The sequence below is a fragment of the Oncorhynchus mykiss genome, chromosome 18, assembly GCF_013265735.2.
Source record: "Oncorhynchus mykiss isolate Arlee chromosome 18, USDA_OmykA_1.1, whole genome shotgun sequence".
NCBI classification, from domain to species: domain Eukaryota; kingdom Metazoa; phylum Chordata; class Actinopteri; order Salmoniformes; family Salmonidae; genus Oncorhynchus; species Oncorhynchus mykiss.
In genome coordinates this window covers 13,063,462-13,084,764 of record NC_048582.1, presented here as the reverse complement: position 1 = coordinate 13,084,764, position 21,303 = coordinate 13,063,462, and the positions used below count along the sequence as shown (strand labels likewise).

Below are 21,303 nucleotides of genomic sequence, written 5' to 3'. Positions count from 1 at the left end.
TCGCCCGCTAGTTGGCAGTGTTCACAGAACCTCAGGTCATTTCTTGGGGCTGTGACCTGCTTCCCTCCACTCGTTAACCACCTGTGACGGCAAACAGGAAATCTCAAACATTTATCAACCAGATTTTCACTGGAAAACAGCTATTTCTATCACTTTTAAGAAGGCGAGAATGGAGGAATTTTCTGGTGAAGAGGTACTGAATATGCTACCAACTATTTCGTTCGTCTCTTGAGTATGAAATCCAGAATGTAGATAGATAGCTAACTGGCTGGCACAACAACGCCTGTTAGCTAGCCGAGTTATCTTCTTAGCTAGCCAAATAGCCATACAATTACAGTGGAAAAGACAACTAGCTAGATACTGTTTAAAGTTTAAACTACCTAGACGATCTCTGCGTTACAGCATTTACCTAACTCCCTTGATATTACTGCATTTCAGTTTTAGTCCTAGAGTTTTGACCATTCTAACTGCAGTGAAAGGTGTGATGAGTTGAGATGCCAGTGCAAGTCTGACACATCATTGTTTCTAGGGCTCTTTCAACTCTGAAGAGGCCAGTAACTCCGTGAAAGAGGTAACAACTAACGTTATCTATTGATTCAGCATCAATACGTTTGGATAACCAAATGGGAATATGGATATTTAAGATGGATTTTGAAATATAGATTTAGCTAGCTATTACTAAGTGTAAATTTACAGTGAGGTATCATGTGAAACAGTATCCAGTCTCGCAGTCTGTTTGTCCCCTGGTTACTCAAGACAAACACTCATATCCCCAGTATAGACGTGACTCTGAATACAGCACTGTTCACATCAGGTCCCATGCTCCCCACATGCCTAAAGGGGCCAGCCTTCTCAGATGTGTGTGTGTGTCTGTGTGTCTGTGTCCAAACTGTCTGTCTTGCAGTGTATTCAGAGTATCATTGGAGAAGAGAGCTACAGACAGGACACGGTGAACCAGTGGACAGCCAAGATTGTGGAGCAAGCCCTCACCCTGATGGTCAAACAGACTAAGTCATACAAGTACATTGGTATGGCTGCCTTCATCTCCTATTGAACACAGACTTGTTAATTTTGCTGTAAATCCAGCATGCAAACTTATTGTATGGTACCAATGGTGGGAAAACATGTGAAAAAACACAATTGCTTACTGATATTTTGTTAACGATGATCATAATTTGACCCCTGCCTGTTCCTCTCTCTACAGTTAGCTGTGCTGTCATGCAGAAGAGTGGTGCTGGTCTCCACACAGCTAACTCCTGCTACTGGGACACTGTTACTGATGGTAAAATAACATCCACCACTGCTCAGTTCAAAGGGTTTCCTAGTTACAAATTCTTACACCAGATAATGATATTTAACCAAAGATTTTTGGTATCTATTACTGGGAGTACTGTTTGGTAGCACAGAGAATTTTCAACCAACCTTAACTTGGCGATACTTCATTCTTGATTCAGCCAAACATGTATATTATGAAATGTCCAGTGGCAGGTGGTGTTTTAATTTAGTAAATGCGCCGTTATTCAAAAAAACAAGTTTAACTTCATGAAGTAATCATCAATGTGTATGCCGCTATCTTGTCTATCTCAAATCTTCTTTCATTCAACAAAACAGGTGTCATCATGACATGCGGCGCTTTGGGGTGGAACCACATGTCTCTTCACTAAACCAGCCCTCCCCAGCTGCCTAGGAAACACTGCTTATCAAACTGACTCATGCACTGTCTGTTCCTTTCTCTCAGGGAGCTGCACAGTGAAATGGGAGAACCGCACCATGTACTGTGTGGTCAGTGTGTTTGCTGTGGCCTTAACCCCCTAGACCAGGACCAACCCTGATACTGCTTATAGAAGGTGCCATGCTTCACCCATCCTGCAGGGGAGGTATTCAGTAATCAGTAGCTCACTGTACATTCTATGCTGAATGGGACAAGCAGCGATACGGCTATAGATGTGGTAAAGGGGTCAATGGAACTCGACCAAAACAATGGAAATGCGTGTAGGAAAGATCCCGACTCTCCTAATTGCCCTCCAGAAAAATGTGGTTATTTGACAAGACATGTTCATGTCATCAAGAGTCACATTTTTAATGTCACATGCACAAGTACAGTGAAATGCCTTTATTGCAAACTCAAAACCCAACAATGTAATACTAGAAGAAGAAACGACTGACGACCACCACTGACTTCTGTATGCTAGCTATGCTACCAGCTTATAGGAATGGGAGTTAGCATTTAGCGGTCACTTCTTCTAAACCTGAAAAGGGACAACTTCTAAATGTTATGCAGTGAAAACAGCCAAATATATCCAAATCGAACTTTAGTAACCACATTGTGGGCCCGTTACAATACATCAATCATGACGGATTTGACAAATATCTACTTTGTTAGATCAGATTTGTTGAATGTGCCCCGATCCTGCGTCCTTCAATCCCCACGGTCTGCGTTCCATTGACCTATTTACTGCATCTAGTGAAATGCTCTGGATGGGTTGAAATGCTGTCTACCCCGAAGACACTTTATTCATTGACTTTAAATGCATCCGTTGAAATCTTCCTATTATGACAGCTTGGCTTCAAAGCTGCTACCTTACGATACCAATGTTCCAACTATGTTGGCTTTACTTATAATGAATAAGTCATTATTTTGGTGGGTGCTTATATTAGTCCTGTTGTCCCACTTCCTTGGTATAGGGTGAGGAAAAGCAGTGTTTATTATGTACATTATTTTACATCACAGATCAGATCAACTTGCTTTAGGAAATGCTATGTAAACCGATCACAGGATAGTGTATACAGACACGATTTCAAGTTGCAATCATTGTTTTAAACAAATGAAGAATAAAAGAACAAGTTCCATAGAAATGGTAATATGCCTGTAATTTTGTGGGGTGGAAGGTGCCATCAATAGACTGTAGGACCCATAGCTGAATGTCATTAAACGTTCAAATTAAACCTTTTTATGATGTCTGTGTATAACTTATATCAAGCAGCACAAATACAACACCATGCAGATCCATAGGTATTTAACAACTCTAGCCAAGGGTTATCACAATACTTTATGCAGTCTAGTTGATCAGCCACACGATGCACGACTTTTCCTCACCAGCACTTTAGGTTTATTTGACTGACCTCAGTAAAAAGAGACGCTGAACTCCCACATGAACACACATAGGACTGACTCAGTGTCTGTGTGTTCACTGGTAGCTGAAATGTATCACTCACTTGGCCAGCCTACAGAAACACTCAGCTGCTATTGAGTCCAGCAGGAGAAGCTGCAGCTGGGATAACTAGAGTATCACATCCCAAACAGCTTTTTGTTGCTGCTCATTTTCATTTTAGACAAACGTTTGCTGTACCTACACACTGAAGAAAGCTGCAAAGGCAAAATGTCTGGTAGACTATCCCTGGTGCAGTGAAAATAAAATGTTTTTTTTAAATGAAGTAAGCTTTATGCATATTATTTTGCTTATACAAACGTGTAAATACAACACCAGAAACAGGAGGAAGTGGAACTAGAGAGTTTTGACACTAGAGTTTCTGTGTTTGCATGTTGTATTGCAGAACAAGAATAACGTTCTGGCCTCTGTGGTAAATGCGGGTAGGTTTGGGAATTTCTTCACAGATTTGTGCAAGAAACCCATTGTGAAATGTCACTGAGGAGGGGTGTGGAAGGTCATGATCATTAGAACAGTGAAGTTTACTTCCATTTTTGTTGCTATGATCTGATAAACTGTTGTGTGAGATAAGGGCACTTAAGTTTAAAAAAAAAAAAAGTGATTCACCCAAAGAATCCATATAAAAAAACATTAATTGTTTATGTTGGGGATAACAACAACAGTTTAGGAATGTGAAACGGCTTACAAGCCAGAGGATACTCTGGGTCTGAGCAATATTGAAAGCTAACTTTGATAAAGTAGGAATAATTGGTACTCTTGGAGGGGTGTTGGGGTCTCAGAAGTTTTCCTTGTTGAAGATGAACTTGACACCAGCCTCAGAGTGAGACAGGCACTGCTTCTCCAAGACGTCAGCCAGCTGGGTGGGACCGCACAGGAACACTCCTACTTTTTTCCTGGACACACACACATTAATTACGAATAGTCCACAAGTTGTGAACTATACATGTAACACATTTTACAATTTGAGTACATCTAACTCGTGTGTCTCTCTGGACTATGCCATTTCTGTTGGCTGTAATTTGGATTAGAAGAGGCTGAAAGGCACTCACTCTGGATGCTTTGTCCCAATAGTAGTAAACTCATTGTCCCAGTTAGGTTTCCCATACAGAGTCTTCTGCTTCAGCCCTGTGATAGGGTCATTCTCTGCCTCATGGTGAACTCTGAAGTGAGCAGCCTTTTGTAAAAAAAAAAATAAAAAAAAAACGTTTTTAGTTTAATTTTGTGATTATTCATTGTCCCACTCTCATCTATGGGCAATAGTTATTCAGTTTGAGACAACGCAGATTTTTTAGCTTTCATCCTTGTACATACAACATAAATATGTGTGTGTTAGTGCTGTGTATCTGTACATCGGAGTGTCTTTTGAGTTTAAGAAAATGTTAGTTCTCTTCAGTATTACTCTGAAAAGCAGGGGCACAACAACGGGGGGAGGTCCACATTCTGAAATTGGATTTTTGTCCCCCCAGTTTTATAATTGGAATGTGATACAAAATGTGGCAAAGGTGTGCTTTAGGACCATGCGTTTTTTCTGACTGGATATATATACATTTTTTAAAGATGTGTCCCCCCCCCCCCCCCCCCCCCCGCTTCTAAAACCAAAGTTGCGCCCCTGCTGAAAAGTGTGGTGTGCTGACCTCGGTCTCTTTCCAGCGGGTCAGGTAGATGTTGTAGCTGAGGAAGTCCACCATGCCTTTCTCTGTCATCTGTCCCTCCAGAGACTGCAGCAGGTCAGCAAACCACTCAAACGCCTGGGTCTCAGGACACAGCCAATAGAAGTAGATCTGGCATCGAGGAGATGGAAGAAAGATTGTCCGTTTCACATATTGGACAAAACAAAGATCTGAGGAAGGCCTTGAGGCCGCAGCGTGAAGCTTAATAAAGAGCAGTGATACTATCAAGAGCAGTGATACTATCAAGAGCAGTGATACTATCAAGAGCAGTGATACTATCAAGAGCAGTGATACTATCAAGAGCAGTGATACTATCAAGAGCAGTGTGCGGGTTTCTCCTTTTTCCTCATCTTATTCAACTGTTACCGTGCACCTGCAACAAAGATAGCTCAGATGTGCGACTGCCCTTTTGAATTTTGAATCACAAATTGGACATATAACAAGAAGTAATGAGCAGCCTAAAAGAACGATGTAAACGTTGAAAATAAATGAACATTGCACTCATAGCAGTGAGATTGTCTCTCACTTCATGAAATTAAATAGAAAAGCAGATCACAATGGAATGAAGAACATTTTAGTTGAAACATTGGTGGAATGAAATGGGGAAGTACCCTACACTGCAATTTAGAAAGACAATAAACCAGACAGACAGAGCCCCTCTCTCACCTTCTTGGTGAAAACGTTCTGGTTCTCCTGGATGTGTTTGTACCACACTGACTTGAGGACGGAGGCGAAGGGGGTGACCCCGATGCCAGCACCCACCAGCATGACCACCTCATAGCCAAACACGTCCTCACTGGCCGTACCAAACGGGCCATCTATCGCCATTCTGCATCCAAGGAGAGAGTTACAGTCATATAACAGTTTAATAGTCTTCTAATGACATTTATATGATAAACACATGAAAGAATCTAATATACTGGATACTTTCTGGTTAAACAATTACACAATGTTGCGATTATTGTAATGTACCACTGCTGAAAACCACGTTTCCTCTCTTGTGGCACTTCCCCTCACCGTTATTTCACAGTAAAAAGAAAACACTACAACCCCATCGTCACGTTCTAAATGACAGCCCACTAACTACACTACGATGTCAACTAGGGACATGAAGTGCAGAAATAGCAGTACAAAAACCTAATTGACATTCAACCTAATGGATATTTAACCGAAGATTAGTTAAGGGGACGGGGTCGTAGAAAATGTTAGCTCTGCATTCAAGCACGTACTTGGGCAGTTTCCATGCCTCCTGGGTCTCGTTCTTGTCCCCCCCGCAGGCCTCGTACAGGCCCTGGGTCCAGTCGCCCACGATACGGATGTGGACGCTGAAGTGATCCTCCTCGGGGGCGGAGGTGAGGGTGAAGGGATGCCACTCCAGCTGGGAGACGCAGGGACACTGCATGAAGACGTACTGGCCGACCTCCATCCTGAAACCCTTCCTCTTCATCTGGAGCTCCAGGGTCTTGGACGGGTGCATCACCACCTGGAGAGGAGAAGGATGGGAGAAAAACAAGATGGAGGCCAAAAGAGACAACTAACTGTTGGATGAGTAGACGTGAACTGCATAGTGCATGATTCTGGTTCTTGGCCAGGGCTGCCTTCTAACAAGGACGACTGTCTCAATCACACTGGCTTTAAATCTAAAAGAAATTGTCCGTTAGAGAAATTGCCTGTTGGGAGTGTACAAGCTGTCTTGAAGGACAGTACTGACCTTGGTGATGACCACCTTCTGTTGGGAGCGGTAGAATCGGACCAGTCTCTCACACACATACAAGATCATAGGCCCCACCACCCACTTCCATGTCTGAAGAGGAAACCGACAGAAAAAATGTTCTTTACAAAAAAGAAGCAGCACACTTAAGTCATGTAAAAAAAAAAACGAGCCGTCATAGCTCACCATAGGAGGGTTCCCAGCAAACTCTGGCTTAGGGCAGAAGGTCCCGTTCTTTCCCCATGACTCAAACTGATCTGCACACTGCGATGGCTTGTTCTCCAGGAGACTTGTAGCGGTCTGCCCTCGGACAATTCGCCTGTGGCAAACCGTTTTAGAGAGATTTAAAATAAAACGGTAGGGCTTTACCTGCAGGTATAATGCTTTTATTACTTGTTATAAGCATGTATGAACCCTTTTAATATCTTAAAATGAGGCTAATAATATGTTATGTCTCTGTAGGTAAATGTTCAACTGACTCAAACGGGGTAATATGGAGAAACAATGAATGTGCACACATTTTAACTGACTCACCCAAAGCCGTGGAAGACGAGTCCGATGAAGAAGATGATGAAGAGGTGATGGGTGTACCAGAAAACCTCGAAGTATGACCTGCGGATGACCTCCATGGATGATGTAATGATGAGGATGAGGGCCAAGGTGATGACCACGCCCGTTAACCCCGCGATGGTAGTGAACATCACTATGGTTGGGTTCTGACCCAATCAGAGAAGGGGGATTTCAGAGTAATGCAGTCATGTTGTTGCCTCGGAGGGAATGTGGAGGCTGTGTTTGGGACTATCTGCTCAACCTATTTAGGGAAGTCGGTAATGTTCAGAAATGCTTCCTTCTGACTTAGCATAATGAACTTGCTTTAATATTACAAGAAGTGGGACATTTGCTGACCATTTTACGATCTGTTTTAGTCATATATTATGTCTCTCTGTTCAGAGGAGGCAGCCAATGAGTAATGAAGGAGTCATAGTGTGTTATGGGCTGAAAAACATAGAAATACATTATCATTCTATTCATTCTATTTCTATGCTGGGAGATTCCTCTCTGTCATAATCTGCTATCAATTGTCAACATTATGTCCTTGGTCAGAACTGACCTCTTGACATAGCTACATTAAATACAGAATACTCTGTAACACTTTATGCATTCCTAAAGCCTTTATAGCACTACATAAGACATTAGAACGTGTCCTAGGCAGTTATAAACATAATGAACACAGTGTCCTAGGCAGTTATAAACATAATGAACACAGTGTCCTAGGCAGTGACAGACATAATGAACAATGTGTCCTCGGCAGTCATAGACATAATGAACAATGTGTCCTCGGCAGTTATAATCATAATGAACACAGTGACCTAGGCAGTCATAGACATAATGAACACAGTGTCCTAGGTAGTCATAGACATAATGAACACAGTGTCCTAGGCAGTTATAAACATAATGAACACAGTGTCCTAGGCAGTGACAGACATAATGAACAATGTGTCCTCGGCAGTCATAGACATAATGAACACAGTGTCCTAGGCAGTGACAGACATAATGAACAGTGTCCTAGGTAGTCATAGACATAATGAACACAGTGTCCTAGGCAGTTATAAACATAATGAACACAGTGTCCTAGGCAGTTATAAACATAATGAACACAGTGTCCTAGGTAGTCATAGACATAATGAACAATGAAAATCTGTAGCTAATAGAATACTCACGGTCTGGTCAGTCCTGATGGGGTTTAGGTAGGAGGCATTGTCTCCGGTGCCAATCTGGGACAGCACAAAGGGCAGAGAGCTGCTGTTCCTGTACAGCTGGGCTCCCATGAACCACTCAAAGTTAAACAGGTGGGCGATGATGTGGACCGCTAGGCAAGGACAAAGGCAAAGTAAAGATTACAATCTGTACAGAGACATCTGTTTGATGAACAATGAAGACGAATGAAGACAATCAAAGGCAAATGTAAAGCAAACTAAGTGAGTGAGTAGGGTACCTGTGTGAAATGCTATCATGTAAGCTACCAGCTTGTGAAAGGTGATGTTTCTGTCCAGTTGTCGAGCAGCTGTGCGACTGCAACACTGAACGTGTAGGAAAAGTTAGAAAAAATGTGATACAGCTATTATTTATAGATGACTACCCACACAGATTTGAATTAAATAGGGTCGGGGTGTGTCTGTGTTACCTGAATGGAGCCGCGCAGGAAGGACAGAAGGTTCCGGCAGACTGGCAGCAGAATAAGCATACAGTTAAAGTTGAGACAGGCTGCAGGAGCCCTGGCCCAGGAGAGGGCATCCTGAGGGGAGTGATAGTAGGGTTAGATAGAGAGGGGGAGAGGGAGAGGAAGTGGGAATAATTCGTCGAACACCACCATTTTTACAGTTTGAATCTGTTTTGTTTTTCTTCTGGTTACTGGTTTCAATTGAAAGGGGCCCTCAGGGACTGAGCAGGAGTGAGAGGGGCGCAGAGTAAAGTACAGACTCAGTTTCACTTCTGGTCATTGCTACTTTTAGTTTAGCCACCTGGGCTTCCTGTGAGGAACACGTAGTCAGTCATTCACACAGCTGTAACCACAGAGTAAAGATATCACATCAACTTGTGATTCCTCTTTTGTTTCAATCTCTGTCAGACAAGAGGGGTTAGGCATAATATGGACTACACATATTCAATATGAATGACCTACTAACTGTACAATATACATGTAAATATAAAATCAAATAAGGATGAAGGTCTACGTGTTAAATATGTAATACAGCAGGCCCTGCTGACAGATGACAACAGTTGGCCAGAGGCCAGCACTTCATATTTGGTTCTGGGTTGCCAAGATGTCTAATACACTAAGAGCAGAGTATGAAATCTTAAACTGACCTCCATTTCTTAAATAGAAAATCTAAGGACTTTGGTTCTCAAACTTACCCCAAGAAGGACCCGTGTGTAGAACCATCTCTCAGTCAGGAAGTTCATGTAGAACTGGACAAACAGGTAAGCGTTGATTCCCAGCCATACCAGCTAAAACAGACCCAATTCACCTGGTTAGATCAGTAGGACATTACACCCCAAAACAGAAATGTGGAGTAATTATAGAATTTAATTTGACAGACTTACAATGACAAAGACCGAAAGTCCCTCGTTGGCAGCAAAGTTGCCCATGGTGAAATTATGATTGAGTGTGTGTGTGTGTGTGTGTGAGAGAGAGAGACAGAGAGAGAGTGGAAAGTGGAAGGGGGACAGTGATGTGCTGAGTTATATAGACTAGAGACCAGGACATGTGGTTTCCACCACTACCCCTGTGAGTGAGGGTGCATCTCAATAGTCTAATGCTGCTTCCTCTTTTCTTCTCAACTTCCTCATCTGCACTGATCTGAAAATAAAGCAAAGGTGAAAGCAACATGGTGATTACCTTCATCAGGTATTTGCTTTAACCTGTCCAACTCTATCCAACGACATATATGCAGACCCACTGGGCACAGACGTCAATTCAACATCTATTCCACTTTGGTTCATTGAAATGACATGGAAACAGCGTTGATTCAACCAGTGTGTGCCTAGTAGGGATGAAGGAAAGGAGGAAAGGAAAGGAAGCCACTTCAGTATGAGATGCACCCGTACTGCATGCTATTTCATTAGGGAAGTACATGTAGCAACCTCTTTTGTCATCCCCAGGTATTGCACCATGACAGTATTTTATTTCTTTATTTGACCATCGGCTGGACCGCTTTCTCTTCCAAAAGGAAGTCATCTCTCCATGGCGACACAGTGACTTTTATGCAGCAGAAGTGAATGATTTCCACAGGAGAAGTGAAATCTCTAATCAACTTGTATGTAGTTTTTCATTAAAAAAAACAAGTATATATTTAAATGCGTATGTAATGTATGTAAATATATAAAATATGAAAGACAAACTAAACCTATATCAGATAATGATGTCTAGTCATTATGCTTAACTAGTTTGATTGCATTGCTTTTTCAGTCAGACTAAGTGAAAATATCATGAAATATTAAGTATTCCAAAGAAGTAGTCCACAAATGGTGAGATGTTGATCTAACTCAAGCAGACAACAACCCTGTGAGAGCCCCGTATGACCACAAGAGGTCGCTATACCACATCAGTTTTTCAATGGACTTATCCTACTCTCACAAGTACATGTTCTTGATTCATTTGGACAAGACGTTAAAAAGGAATGGTCAAAGTAGACCTAATTCATTTCACAATTTAAAAGTGTGAATGACTGATGCAAAATTAGATCATCCAATGTCTGTGAATTGATACCTCTCTCTGCAAAACCCCTGTAGAATTGTCTACTGCGCGTGTCCTAGTAAGATATAGTACATTGACTTAATGTGATTCTACAGATTGATGAAAGGGAAATGGAGGACGGACAGAAAATCATTCATCATCATCTCTTTGCCTTTGAAACCTCAATGTAGTTGGAGCCAGTCACACTGTGAGTCACTTAACAGACTGTCATTAGACTAATTTACAGTAACCCCACTTCTATGAGTTGTTACCTGACTGTATTCTTATACTAGTCTGCCAAAGCGATAGCATTCAGTCCAGCTGTAGCGCAACATTATGAAGACTATGACGTGAAAGCACTAGTATTTGACTTTGTACGCATGCCCAACAAAACAATACAGCCTCTGAATCAGCGGAGGCAGCTGGGGGGAGGACGGCTCATAATAATGGCATCAGAGCAAATGGAATGGCATCAAACACCTGGTTTGTTTGATGTATTTGATACTATTCCACCGATTCCGCTCCAGCCATTACCACGAGCCGGTCCTCCCCAATTAAACATTTTTTCAATTGCTAACATGCATTGTCAAAACTTTTCACACACGAAACAGAAATGTATGTGGACCAAACTGTAAATCATTTTTCATTGCTTTCACACAAAATGCATTCAATGATGTCATGTGTGCTCCCTCTCCGGCCTCGGTCACCAGGCTGCTCGGTATGGCGCACACCTGTCACCATCGTTATGCGCACCTGCGTGTCATCAGACTCACCTGGACTCCGTCACTTCCCTGATTACCTTCCCTATATGTCAGTCCTTTTGGTTCCTTCCCCAGGCGTTATTGTTTCTGTCTCTGTGTCATGTCTGTGTGTTGTTCGTGTTTCTTGTTTTGGATTATGTTGTGTTTATTTATTAAAACACTCACTCCCTGAACTTGCTTCCTGACTCTCAGCGCACATCGTTACAAATGACCACATTCTCTGAAATCCATGAACTCTTTTCTCATTCATACTCCACCACCTGCAAAACTATATATTTGCAGCACATGTTTTCAAATGCAAACACACTGTTAAAAACACATTCAAAACAGAATGATGGCAAATGCTTTGCATATAGCATATAGAAAATCTCAGCAGAATATTTTATAATTCCAAACCCAGCTGATTGCAATTTCAGCTGAAAGCCGACCCAAGTATCTTGTTTTTAGTCTCGTTACCAAACAGACAAAAGAGGACGGCTTGGGAATGATTTCATTTGGAAACATGGATCAAAGAAGACAGGTTGGTGGGGAAAGAAGAGTGTCAGGGAGAAGGAGAATGTGTGGAGGACAAAGGAGAGGAAGAACAAGCGCGGGGGTCTCTGATGAGATAAGAGCCACAATTATTGACCATGTTGTAAACCATGGTCTCTCTTTGAGAGAGGCCGGTTTAAGGGTGCAACCTTTGCATCAATAGTACACATTTCCAGGCAAAACAACAGGTGAGATGTGCATCCTTCAATGATAATTGAACTACATATTACAGTGCAGTACAATATTTTAACATTTTGAAATATATTGATTATTTTGTGTTTTTCAGTAGGATACAAAGGTTGCCTCCCACAGGAGGGAGAGGCAGAATGTTATCAGATGCGCAGGAAATTGCCATTGTTGACATGGTAATTGGCAACAATACAATAAAACTGCGGGAAATTCGGGACAGAGTGCTGGCAGATAATACCACTTTTGGGAATGTGAATACGGTCAGCACAACGACAATTGCTAGAGTCCCAGAGAAACATAAAATAAGGATGAAGCACTGTACACTTTGAGTGAAACGATGAACGTGTGAAAGAACACCGGTATCAATATGTTCAGGTAAGAAGTCTGTTCAATAACCAAACAGGTACATACACAGCTATGCATAATGTAAAGTACTGTAAAACTGTGGATTTACTGTATTTTAGAGAGTAATGGAGATGGAAGCCAGGCAAACTGCACACACATTCATCTTTGTGGATGAAGCTGGATTCAACCTGGCAAAAACACGCCGCAGGGGAAGAAATGTGATTGGACAGAGAGCAACTGTGTATGTCACCGGCAAGAGAGGAGCTAACATCACAATGTGTGCTGCACTGTCCAATGATGGTTTGCGGTTACACAAACCATTAATTGGCCCATACAACAGAGAGGCTAATTTATTTTCTGGATGACCTGCATAATCGACTTGTGCCAGCGGAGGAGAGAAGGGCAAGAAACTCCCCTACCTTCGTTCTGTGGGATAATGTGTCATTCCACCACTCTGCTGCAGTCACAGACTGGTTTGCTGCACATCCCAGGATGTCAGTACTATTCCTGCCTCCATACTTTTTCTCTGTGTGGAGGTGGAAGGTTTATGACCACCATCGATATGACCAGATGTCCTTACTGGATGCCATGAATGCAGGGTGTGGAGACACTTCTCCTGAAGACTGCCAGGGTGTGGCGACATTTCTCCTGAGACTGCCAGGGTGTGGAGACACTTCTCCTGAAGACTGCCAGGGTTGAATTAAACATTACATGTTGATGAGAACTAGAACCCTCACAGTACTGTACAGTATGAGTGATTATACTATATATGTTGATGAGAACTAGAACCCTCACTGTACTGTACAGTATGAGTGATTATACTATACATATTGATGAGAACTAGAACCCTCACAGTACTGTACAGTATGAGTGATTATACTATACATGTTGATGAGAACTATAACCCTCACAGTACTGTACAGTATGAGTGATTTATACTATACATGTAGATGAGAACTAGAACCCTCACAGTACTGTACAGTATGAGTGATTATACTATACATGTTGATGAGAACTAGAACCCTCACAGTACTGTACAGTATGAGTGATTTATACTATATATGTTGATGAGAACTAGAACCCTCACAGTACTGTACAGTATGAGTGATTATACTATACATGTTGATGAGAACTAGATCCCTCACAGTACTGTACAGTATGAGTGATTTATACTATACATGTTGATGAGAACTAGAACCCTCACAGTACTGTACACTATGAGTGATTTATACTATACATGTTGATGAGAACTAGAACCCTCACAGTACTGTACAGTATGAGTGATTTATACTATACATGTTGATGAGAACTAGAACCCTCAGTACTGTACAGTATGAGTGATTTATACTATACATGTTGATGAGAACTAGAACCCTCACAGTACTGTACAGTATGAGTGATTATACTATACATGTTGATGAGAACTAGAACCCTCACTGTACTGTACACTATGAGTGATTTATACTATACATGTTGATGAGAACTAGAACCCTCACAGTACTGTACAGTATGAGTGATTATACTATACATGTTGATGAGAACTAGAACCCTCACTGTACTGTACAGTATGAGTGATTATACTATACATATTGATGAGAACTAGAACCCTCACAGTACTGTACAGTATGAGTGATTATACTATACATGTTGATGAGAACTATAACCCTCACAGTACTGTACAGTATGAGTGATTTATACTATACATGTAGATGAGAACTAGAACCCTCACAGTACTGTACAGTATGAGTGATTATACTATACATGTTGATGAGAACTAGAACCCTCACAGTACTGTACAGTATGAGTGATTTATACTATACATGTTGATGAGAACTAGAACCCTCAGTACTGTACAGTATGAGTGATTTATACTATACATGTTGATGAGAACTAGAACCCTCACAGTACTGTACAGTATGAGTGATTTATACTATACATGTTGATGAGAACTAGAACCCTCACAGTACTGTACACTATGAGTGATTTATACTATACATGTTGATGAGAACTAGAACCCTCACAGTACTGTACAGTATGAGTGATTTATACTATACATGTAGATGAGAACTAGAACCCTCACAGTACTGTACAGTATGAGTGATTATACTATACATGTTGATGAGAACTATAACCCTCACAGTACTGTACAGTATGAGTGATTTATACTATACATGTTGATGAGAACTAGAACCCTCAGTACTGTACAGTATGAGGGATTTATACTATACATATTGATGAGAACTAGAACCCTCACAGTACTGTACAGTATGAGTGATTTATACTATACATATTGATGAGAACTAGAACCCTCACAGTACTGTACAGTATGAGTGATTTATACTATACATGTAGATGAGAACTAGAACCCTCACAGTACTGTACAGTGAGTGATTTATACTATGCATGTTGATGAGAACTAGAACCCTCACAGTACTGTACAGTATGAGTGATTTATACTATACATGTTGATGAGAACTAGAACCCTCACAGTACTGTACACTATGAGTGATTATACTATACATGTTGATGGTTTTATTGCAGCACTGGAATTTTAGGAATTTGTTTTTTGTTTCAACTTTTCATTTTTTACAAGTAAATTACTATATGCAAAGATATAGAAAAATACAGGCATTTGAAGCAAATGGCTTTGTTTCAGTATTCAGTATTCAGTATTGACCGATTGCTTGTTAGCAATTGAAAAGAATCTGTAAGGTGACACCAGCCTCCTGTGGTCTGAATGGGAGAGATTGTCTTGAGAAGGGCCATGTGGCTGAAACACGTTCAACTCTCCATTCTATCTAAAGGACATATACTGCCCAGAGCCTATACATAATGCAGGTACAGTGCCTTGCGAAAGTATTCAGCCCCCTTGAACTTTGCGACCTTTTGCCACATTTCAGGCTTCAAACAAAGATATAAAACTGTATTTTTTTGTGAAGAATCAACAACAAGTGGGACACAATCATGAAGTGGAATGACATTTATTGGATATTTCAAACTTTAACAAATCAAAAACTGAAAAATTGGGCGTGCAAAATTATTCAGCCCCCTTAAGTTAATACTTTGTAGCGCCACCTTTTGCTGCGATTACAGCCGTAAATCGCTTGGGGTATGTCTCTATCAGTTTTGCACATCGAGAGACTGAAATTTTTTCCCATTCCTCCTTGCAAAACAGCTCGAGCTCAGTGAGGTTGGATGGAGAGCATTTGTGAACAGCAGTTTGCAGTTCTTTTCACAGATTCTCGATTGGATTCAGGTCTGGACTTTGACTTGGCCATTCTAACACCTGGATATGTTTATTTTTGAACCATTCCATTGTAGATTTTGCTTTATGTTTTGGATCATTGTCTTGTTTGAAGACAAATCTCCGTCCCAGTCTCAGGTCTTTTGCAGACTCCATCAGGGTTTCTTCCAGAATGGTCCTGTATTTGGCTCCATCCATCTTCCCATCAATTTTAACCATCTTCCCTGTCCCTGCTGAAGAAAAGCAGGCCCAAACCATGATGCTGCCACCACCATGTTTGACAGTGGGGATGGTGTGTTGCTTTTACGCCAAACATAACGTTTTGCATTGTTGCCAAAAAGTTCAAATTTGGTTTCATCTGACCAGAGCACCTTCTTCCACATGTTTGGTGTGTCTCCCAGGTGGCTTGTGGCAAACTTTAAACAACACTTTTTATGGATATCTTTAAGAAATTGCTTTCTTCTTGCCACTCTTCCATAAAGGCCAGATTTGTGCAATGTACGACTGATTGTTGTCCTATGGACAGAGTCTCCCACCTCAGCTGTAGATCTCTGCAGTTCATCCAGAGTGATCATGGGCCTCTTGGCTGCATCTCTGATCAGTCTTCTCCTTGTATGAGCTGAAAGTTTAGAGGGACGGCCAGGTCTTGGTAGATTTGCAGTGGTCTGATACTCCTTCCATTTCAATATTATCGCTTGCACAGTGCTCCTTGGGATGTTTAAAGCTTGGGAAATCTTTTTGTATCCAAATCCGGCTTTAAACTTCTTCACAACAGTATCTCGGACCTGCCTGGTGTGTTCCTTGTTCTTCATGATGCTCTCTGCGCTTTTAACGGACCTCTGAGACTATCACAGTGCAGGTGCATTTATACGGAGTCTTGATTACACACAGGTGGATTGTATTTATCATCATTAGTCATTTAGGTCAACATTGGATCATTCAGAGATCCTCACTGAACTTCTGGAGAGAGTTTGCTGCACTGAAAGTAAAGGGGCTGAATAATTTTGCACGCCCAATTTTTCAGTTTTTGATTTGTTGAAAAAGTTTGAAATATCCAATAAATGTCGGTCCACTTCATGATTGTGTCCCACTTGTTGTTGATTCTTCACAAAAAAATACAGTTTTATATCTTTATGTTTGAAGCCTGAAATGTGGCAAAAGGTCGCAAAGTTCAAGGTGGCCGAATACCTTCGCAAGGCACTGTATGTTTTAGAGGTCAAACTAATCCTGCCCTGTGATTGCTTCACATGTTTTGCCATGGTAACGTGTGTTCATGATGTGTAACAACACTGCTGCTGTCTCCTCTTAGGCCACACACACACACACTATCTCTCTCACCCATTCTAAACCATGCTACTATAGCAATACACTAAAGTTCTGCAGCTGAACGCTGTTTGTCTCTCCCTGTATAGACGGCTCAGTTGTAGCCGTTTTATGACAACGCTCCATCTGTCTATGAGCCATATCATCTAGGCCTCCAGCTGCTGTTGTGTCTGCCACTTTCAGGTGAACGAGGCTTATCTACCCTCTGCAGAAAGGCCATCCCATCTGTAGCAACATGAGACTAATGTCTCCCTCTCTCCACCTCCCTTCCAGTCAGTCTGACCTGACAACTTCCAAAGCTAGAGATTACTCTGTGCTCTTTTCCCTTGACCCCTGTGATGTGTGTGAGATTGTGTGTTTATGTCCATGTGTCACGAGTCCAATTATCAGTTTAACTGTAACCCACTAGGTTCTGGCTCACTATGTGCAGTCCTGCATTAAACATTTCCTAACTTTATCTCAGTAACCCAGTTACTGGATTTAATCAAATAGGGCTTGTACTCTCTGAGTTAAATTGGATTAAAGAGGGTACAAATGTCAGTTTCCCAATCAATGCTAAATGACTTATCTTCAGTCTACAACATGGAGGCATTCATTTAGCAAATTAACATTAAGTGCTCTGTGCTCTGTCCTAATTGGTTTCTGATGTGCTCTGATTGGTGGAAGTGGATTCTGATTGGTCATAAGTGGGGCCCTGCTGTAGTAAGCTGGCTGTTTTGATCAAGGTGATGAGGAGTACTAGAGATACTGTAGAAGGCATGCTAATCAGCTGGTTTTCAATATGTAGACATGTTGGGGCCAGGCGTGGGCACAGTTGCACTGAATTCAATGAGTTATTTAGCGTTTCCTAGCGCCGTCTGAAGATATGAGCCACAGAATATGGGAAGGGGCAGGGGGATATTTATGAGAAGAAAGTACTGGAAATGTCTCAATAATTTCTCCCAAAAAATCTCACACTATGCGATGTAATGTGCCCATATGTGACTGATTTCTTTCCATTGGTATAAGCCTACAGGGCTTTTATATCCATGTGTTTTACTAGGTAACAGGACGTCATGTAGACAGAGGTAGAGCAGTCACACAGGACGTCATGTAGACAGAGGTAGAGCAGTCACACAGGACGTCATGTAGACAGAGGTAAAGCAGTCATACAGGATGTCAGCGTGCATATAGACAGAGGTAAAGCAGCACATCATCAACATTATATATATGTAGCATGGGTCACCTACCATAACAACACTCTGGTTCTTCTCTATGTCATTAATGCTGTTTCAATCCCTGCTTGTGTCCCAAATGCCCCCTAATCTGCTTTATAGTGCACTACGAAGGCCCACACGCCTCTAGTCAAACATACTACAGGGAATAGGTTGCCATTTCAGACACACTCGCTGTATGACCAAAGCCAGAGTAGAGACTACAGCAGAGACCACAGCAGAGACCACAGTATAGACTACAGCAGAGACTACATCAGAGACTACAGTATAGACTACATCAGAGACTACAGTATAGATTACAGCAGAGACCACAGCAGAGACCACAGCAGAGACCACAGCAGAGACTACAGCAGTGACTACAGCAGAGACTACAGTATAGACTACAGCAGAGACTACAGCAGAGACCACAGCAGAGACTACAGTATAGACCACAGCAGAGACTACAGTATAGACCACAGCAGAGACTACAGCAGAGACTACAGCAGAGACTTCAGTATAGACTTCAGAATAGACTACAGTATAGACTACAGTAGAGACTACAGCAGAGACTACAGCAGAGACTACAGTATAGACTACAGCAGAGACCACAGCAGAGACTACAGTATAGACCACAGCAGAGACTACAGTATAGACTACAGCAGAGACTACAGCAGAGACTACAGCAGAGACTTCAGATTAGACTACAGTATAGACTACAGTATAGACTACAGTATAGACTACAGCAGAGACTACAGCAGAGACTACAGTATAGACTACAGTATAGACTACAGTATAGACTACAGCAGAGACTACAGCAGAGACCACAGCAGAGACCACAGTATAGACTACAGCAGAGACTACAGCAGAGACTACAGTATAGATTACAGCAGAGACCACAGCAGAGACCACAGCAGAGACCACAGCAGAGACTACAGCAGCGACTACAGCAGAGACTACAGTATAGACTACAGCAGAGACTACAGCAGAGACCACAGCAGAGACTACAGTATAGACCACAGCAGAGACTACAGTATAGACTACAGCAGAGACTACAGCAGAGACTACAGCAGAGACTTCAGTATAGACTTCAGAATAGACTACAGCAGAGACTACAGTATAGACTACAGCAGAGACTACAGCAGAGACTACAGCAGAGACTACAGTATAGACTACAGCAGAGACTACAGTATAGACCACAGCAGAGACTACAGCAGAGACTACAGCAGAGACTACAGAATAGACTACAGTATAGACTACAGTATAGACTACAGCAGAGACTACAGCAGAGACTACAGTATAGACTACAGTATAGACTACAGTATAGAATACAGCAGAGACTACAGCAGAGACTACAGCAGAGACCGCAGCAGAGACTGCAGTATAGACTACAGCAGCGACTACAGCAGCGACTACAGTATAGACTACAGCAGAGAATACAGTATAGACTACAGCAGCGACTACAGCAGAGACAACAGTATAGACTACAGTATAGACTACAGCATGCACTACAGCAGCAACTACAGCAGCGACTACAGCATAGACTACAGTATAGACTACAGCAGAGACTACAGCAGAGACTACAGCAGTGACTACAGTAGAGACTACAATAGAGACTACAGCAGAGACTACAGTAGAGACTACTGCAGTGACTACAGTAGAGACTACAGTAGAGACTACAGCAGAGACTACAGCAGTGACTACAGTAGAGACTACAGTAGAGACTACAGCAGAGACTACAGCAGCGACTACAGCAGTGACTACAGCAGAGACTACAGCAGAGACTACAGTATAGACTACAGTAGCGACTACAGCAGCGACTACAGCAGCAACTACAGCAGCGACTACAGCATAGACTACAGTATAGACTACAGCAGAGACTACAGCAGAGACTACAGCAGTGACTACAGCAGAGACTACAGTATAGACTGCAGTATAGACTACAGCAGCAACTATAGCAGCGACTACAGTATAGACTACAGCAGAGACTACAGTATAGACTACAGCAGCGACTAAAGCAGAGACTACAGCAGAGACTACAGTATAGACTACAGTATAGACTACAGCAGCAACTACAGCAGCAACTACAGCAGCGACTACAGCATAGACTACAGTATAGACTACAGCAGAGACTACAGCAGTGACTACAGTAGAGACTACAGCAGTGACTACAGCAGAGACTAAAGTATAGACTACAGCAGAGACTACAGTATAGACTACAGCAGAGACTACAGTAGAGACTACAGCAGCAACTACAGCAGCAACTACAGCATAGACTACAGTATTGACTACAGCAGAGACTACAGCAGAGACTACAGCAGAGACTACAGCAGTGACTACAGCAGTGACTACAGCAGAGACTACAGTATAGACTACAGAAGAGATTACATTATAGACTACAGCAGAGACTACAGTATAGATTACAGCAGAGACTACAGCAGAGACTACAGTATAGACTACAGTATAGACTACAGCAGTGACTACAGCAGAGACTACAGTATAGACTACAGCAGAGTCTACAGTTTAGACTACAGTATAGACTACAGCAGTGACTACAGCAGAGACTACAGTATATACTACAGCAGAGACTACAGTATAGACTACAGCAGAGACTACAGTATAGACTACAGTATAGACTACAGTATAGACTACAGCAGTGACTACAGCAGAGACTACAGTATAGACTACAGCAGAGACTACAGTATAGACTACAGCAGAGACTACAGTATAGACTACCGCAGAGACTACAGTATAGACTACAGCAGAGACTACAGTATGGACTACAGCAGAGACTACAGTATAGACTACAGCAGATACTACAGTATAGACTACAGCAGAGACTACAGTATAGACTACAGTATAGACTACAGTATAGACTACAGCAGAGACTACATATAGACTACAGCAGCGACTACAGCAGAGACTACAGTAT

The 21,303-nt window shown here is 41.9% G+C and overlaps 2 protein-coding genes across 3 annotated transcripts; one reads left to right on the top strand and one right to left on the bottom strand.

The window, feature by feature from the left end:
* Positions 1–34: 34 nt before the first annotated feature.
* On the top strand, positions 35–2,946 carry LOC110495504 (dynein light chain Tctex-type 3). Of its 2 annotated transcripts, XR_005037323.1 has the most exons (6): positions 35–193; positions 530–571; positions 905–1,028; positions 1,205–1,282; positions 1,739–1,989; positions 2,411–2,946. XR_005037323.1 is itself a non-coding variant. In XM_021570798.2 (5 exons), the coding sequence occupies exons 1-5, from the start codon at positions 170–172 to the stop codon at positions 1,813–1,815; spliced, it is 345 nt and encodes a 114-aa protein (XP_021426473.2). In that variant the 5' UTR covers positions 35–169; the 3' UTR covers positions 1,816–2,946. The 2 variants fall into 2 exon arrangements, 1 of the variants encoding a protein (XP_021426473.2); XM_021570798.2 differs by having other exon boundaries at positions 1,739–2,946.
* Positions 2,947–3,945: 999 nt separating this feature from the next.
* On the bottom strand, positions 3,946–9,701 carry gp91phox (NADPH oxidase 1). The gene is given in 13 exon segments (NM_001171859.1): positions 3,946–4,063; positions 4,220–4,344; positions 4,805–4,951; positions 5,507–5,669; positions 6,070–6,323; positions 6,552–6,644; positions 6,738–6,870; positions 7,086–7,267; positions 8,273–8,421; positions 8,548–8,632; positions 8,737–8,847; positions 9,468–9,560; positions 9,657–9,701. Coding segments are annotated over 13 exon segments (1,698 nt in total).
* Between the last annotated feature and the right edge of the window lie 11,602 nt (positions 9,702–21,303).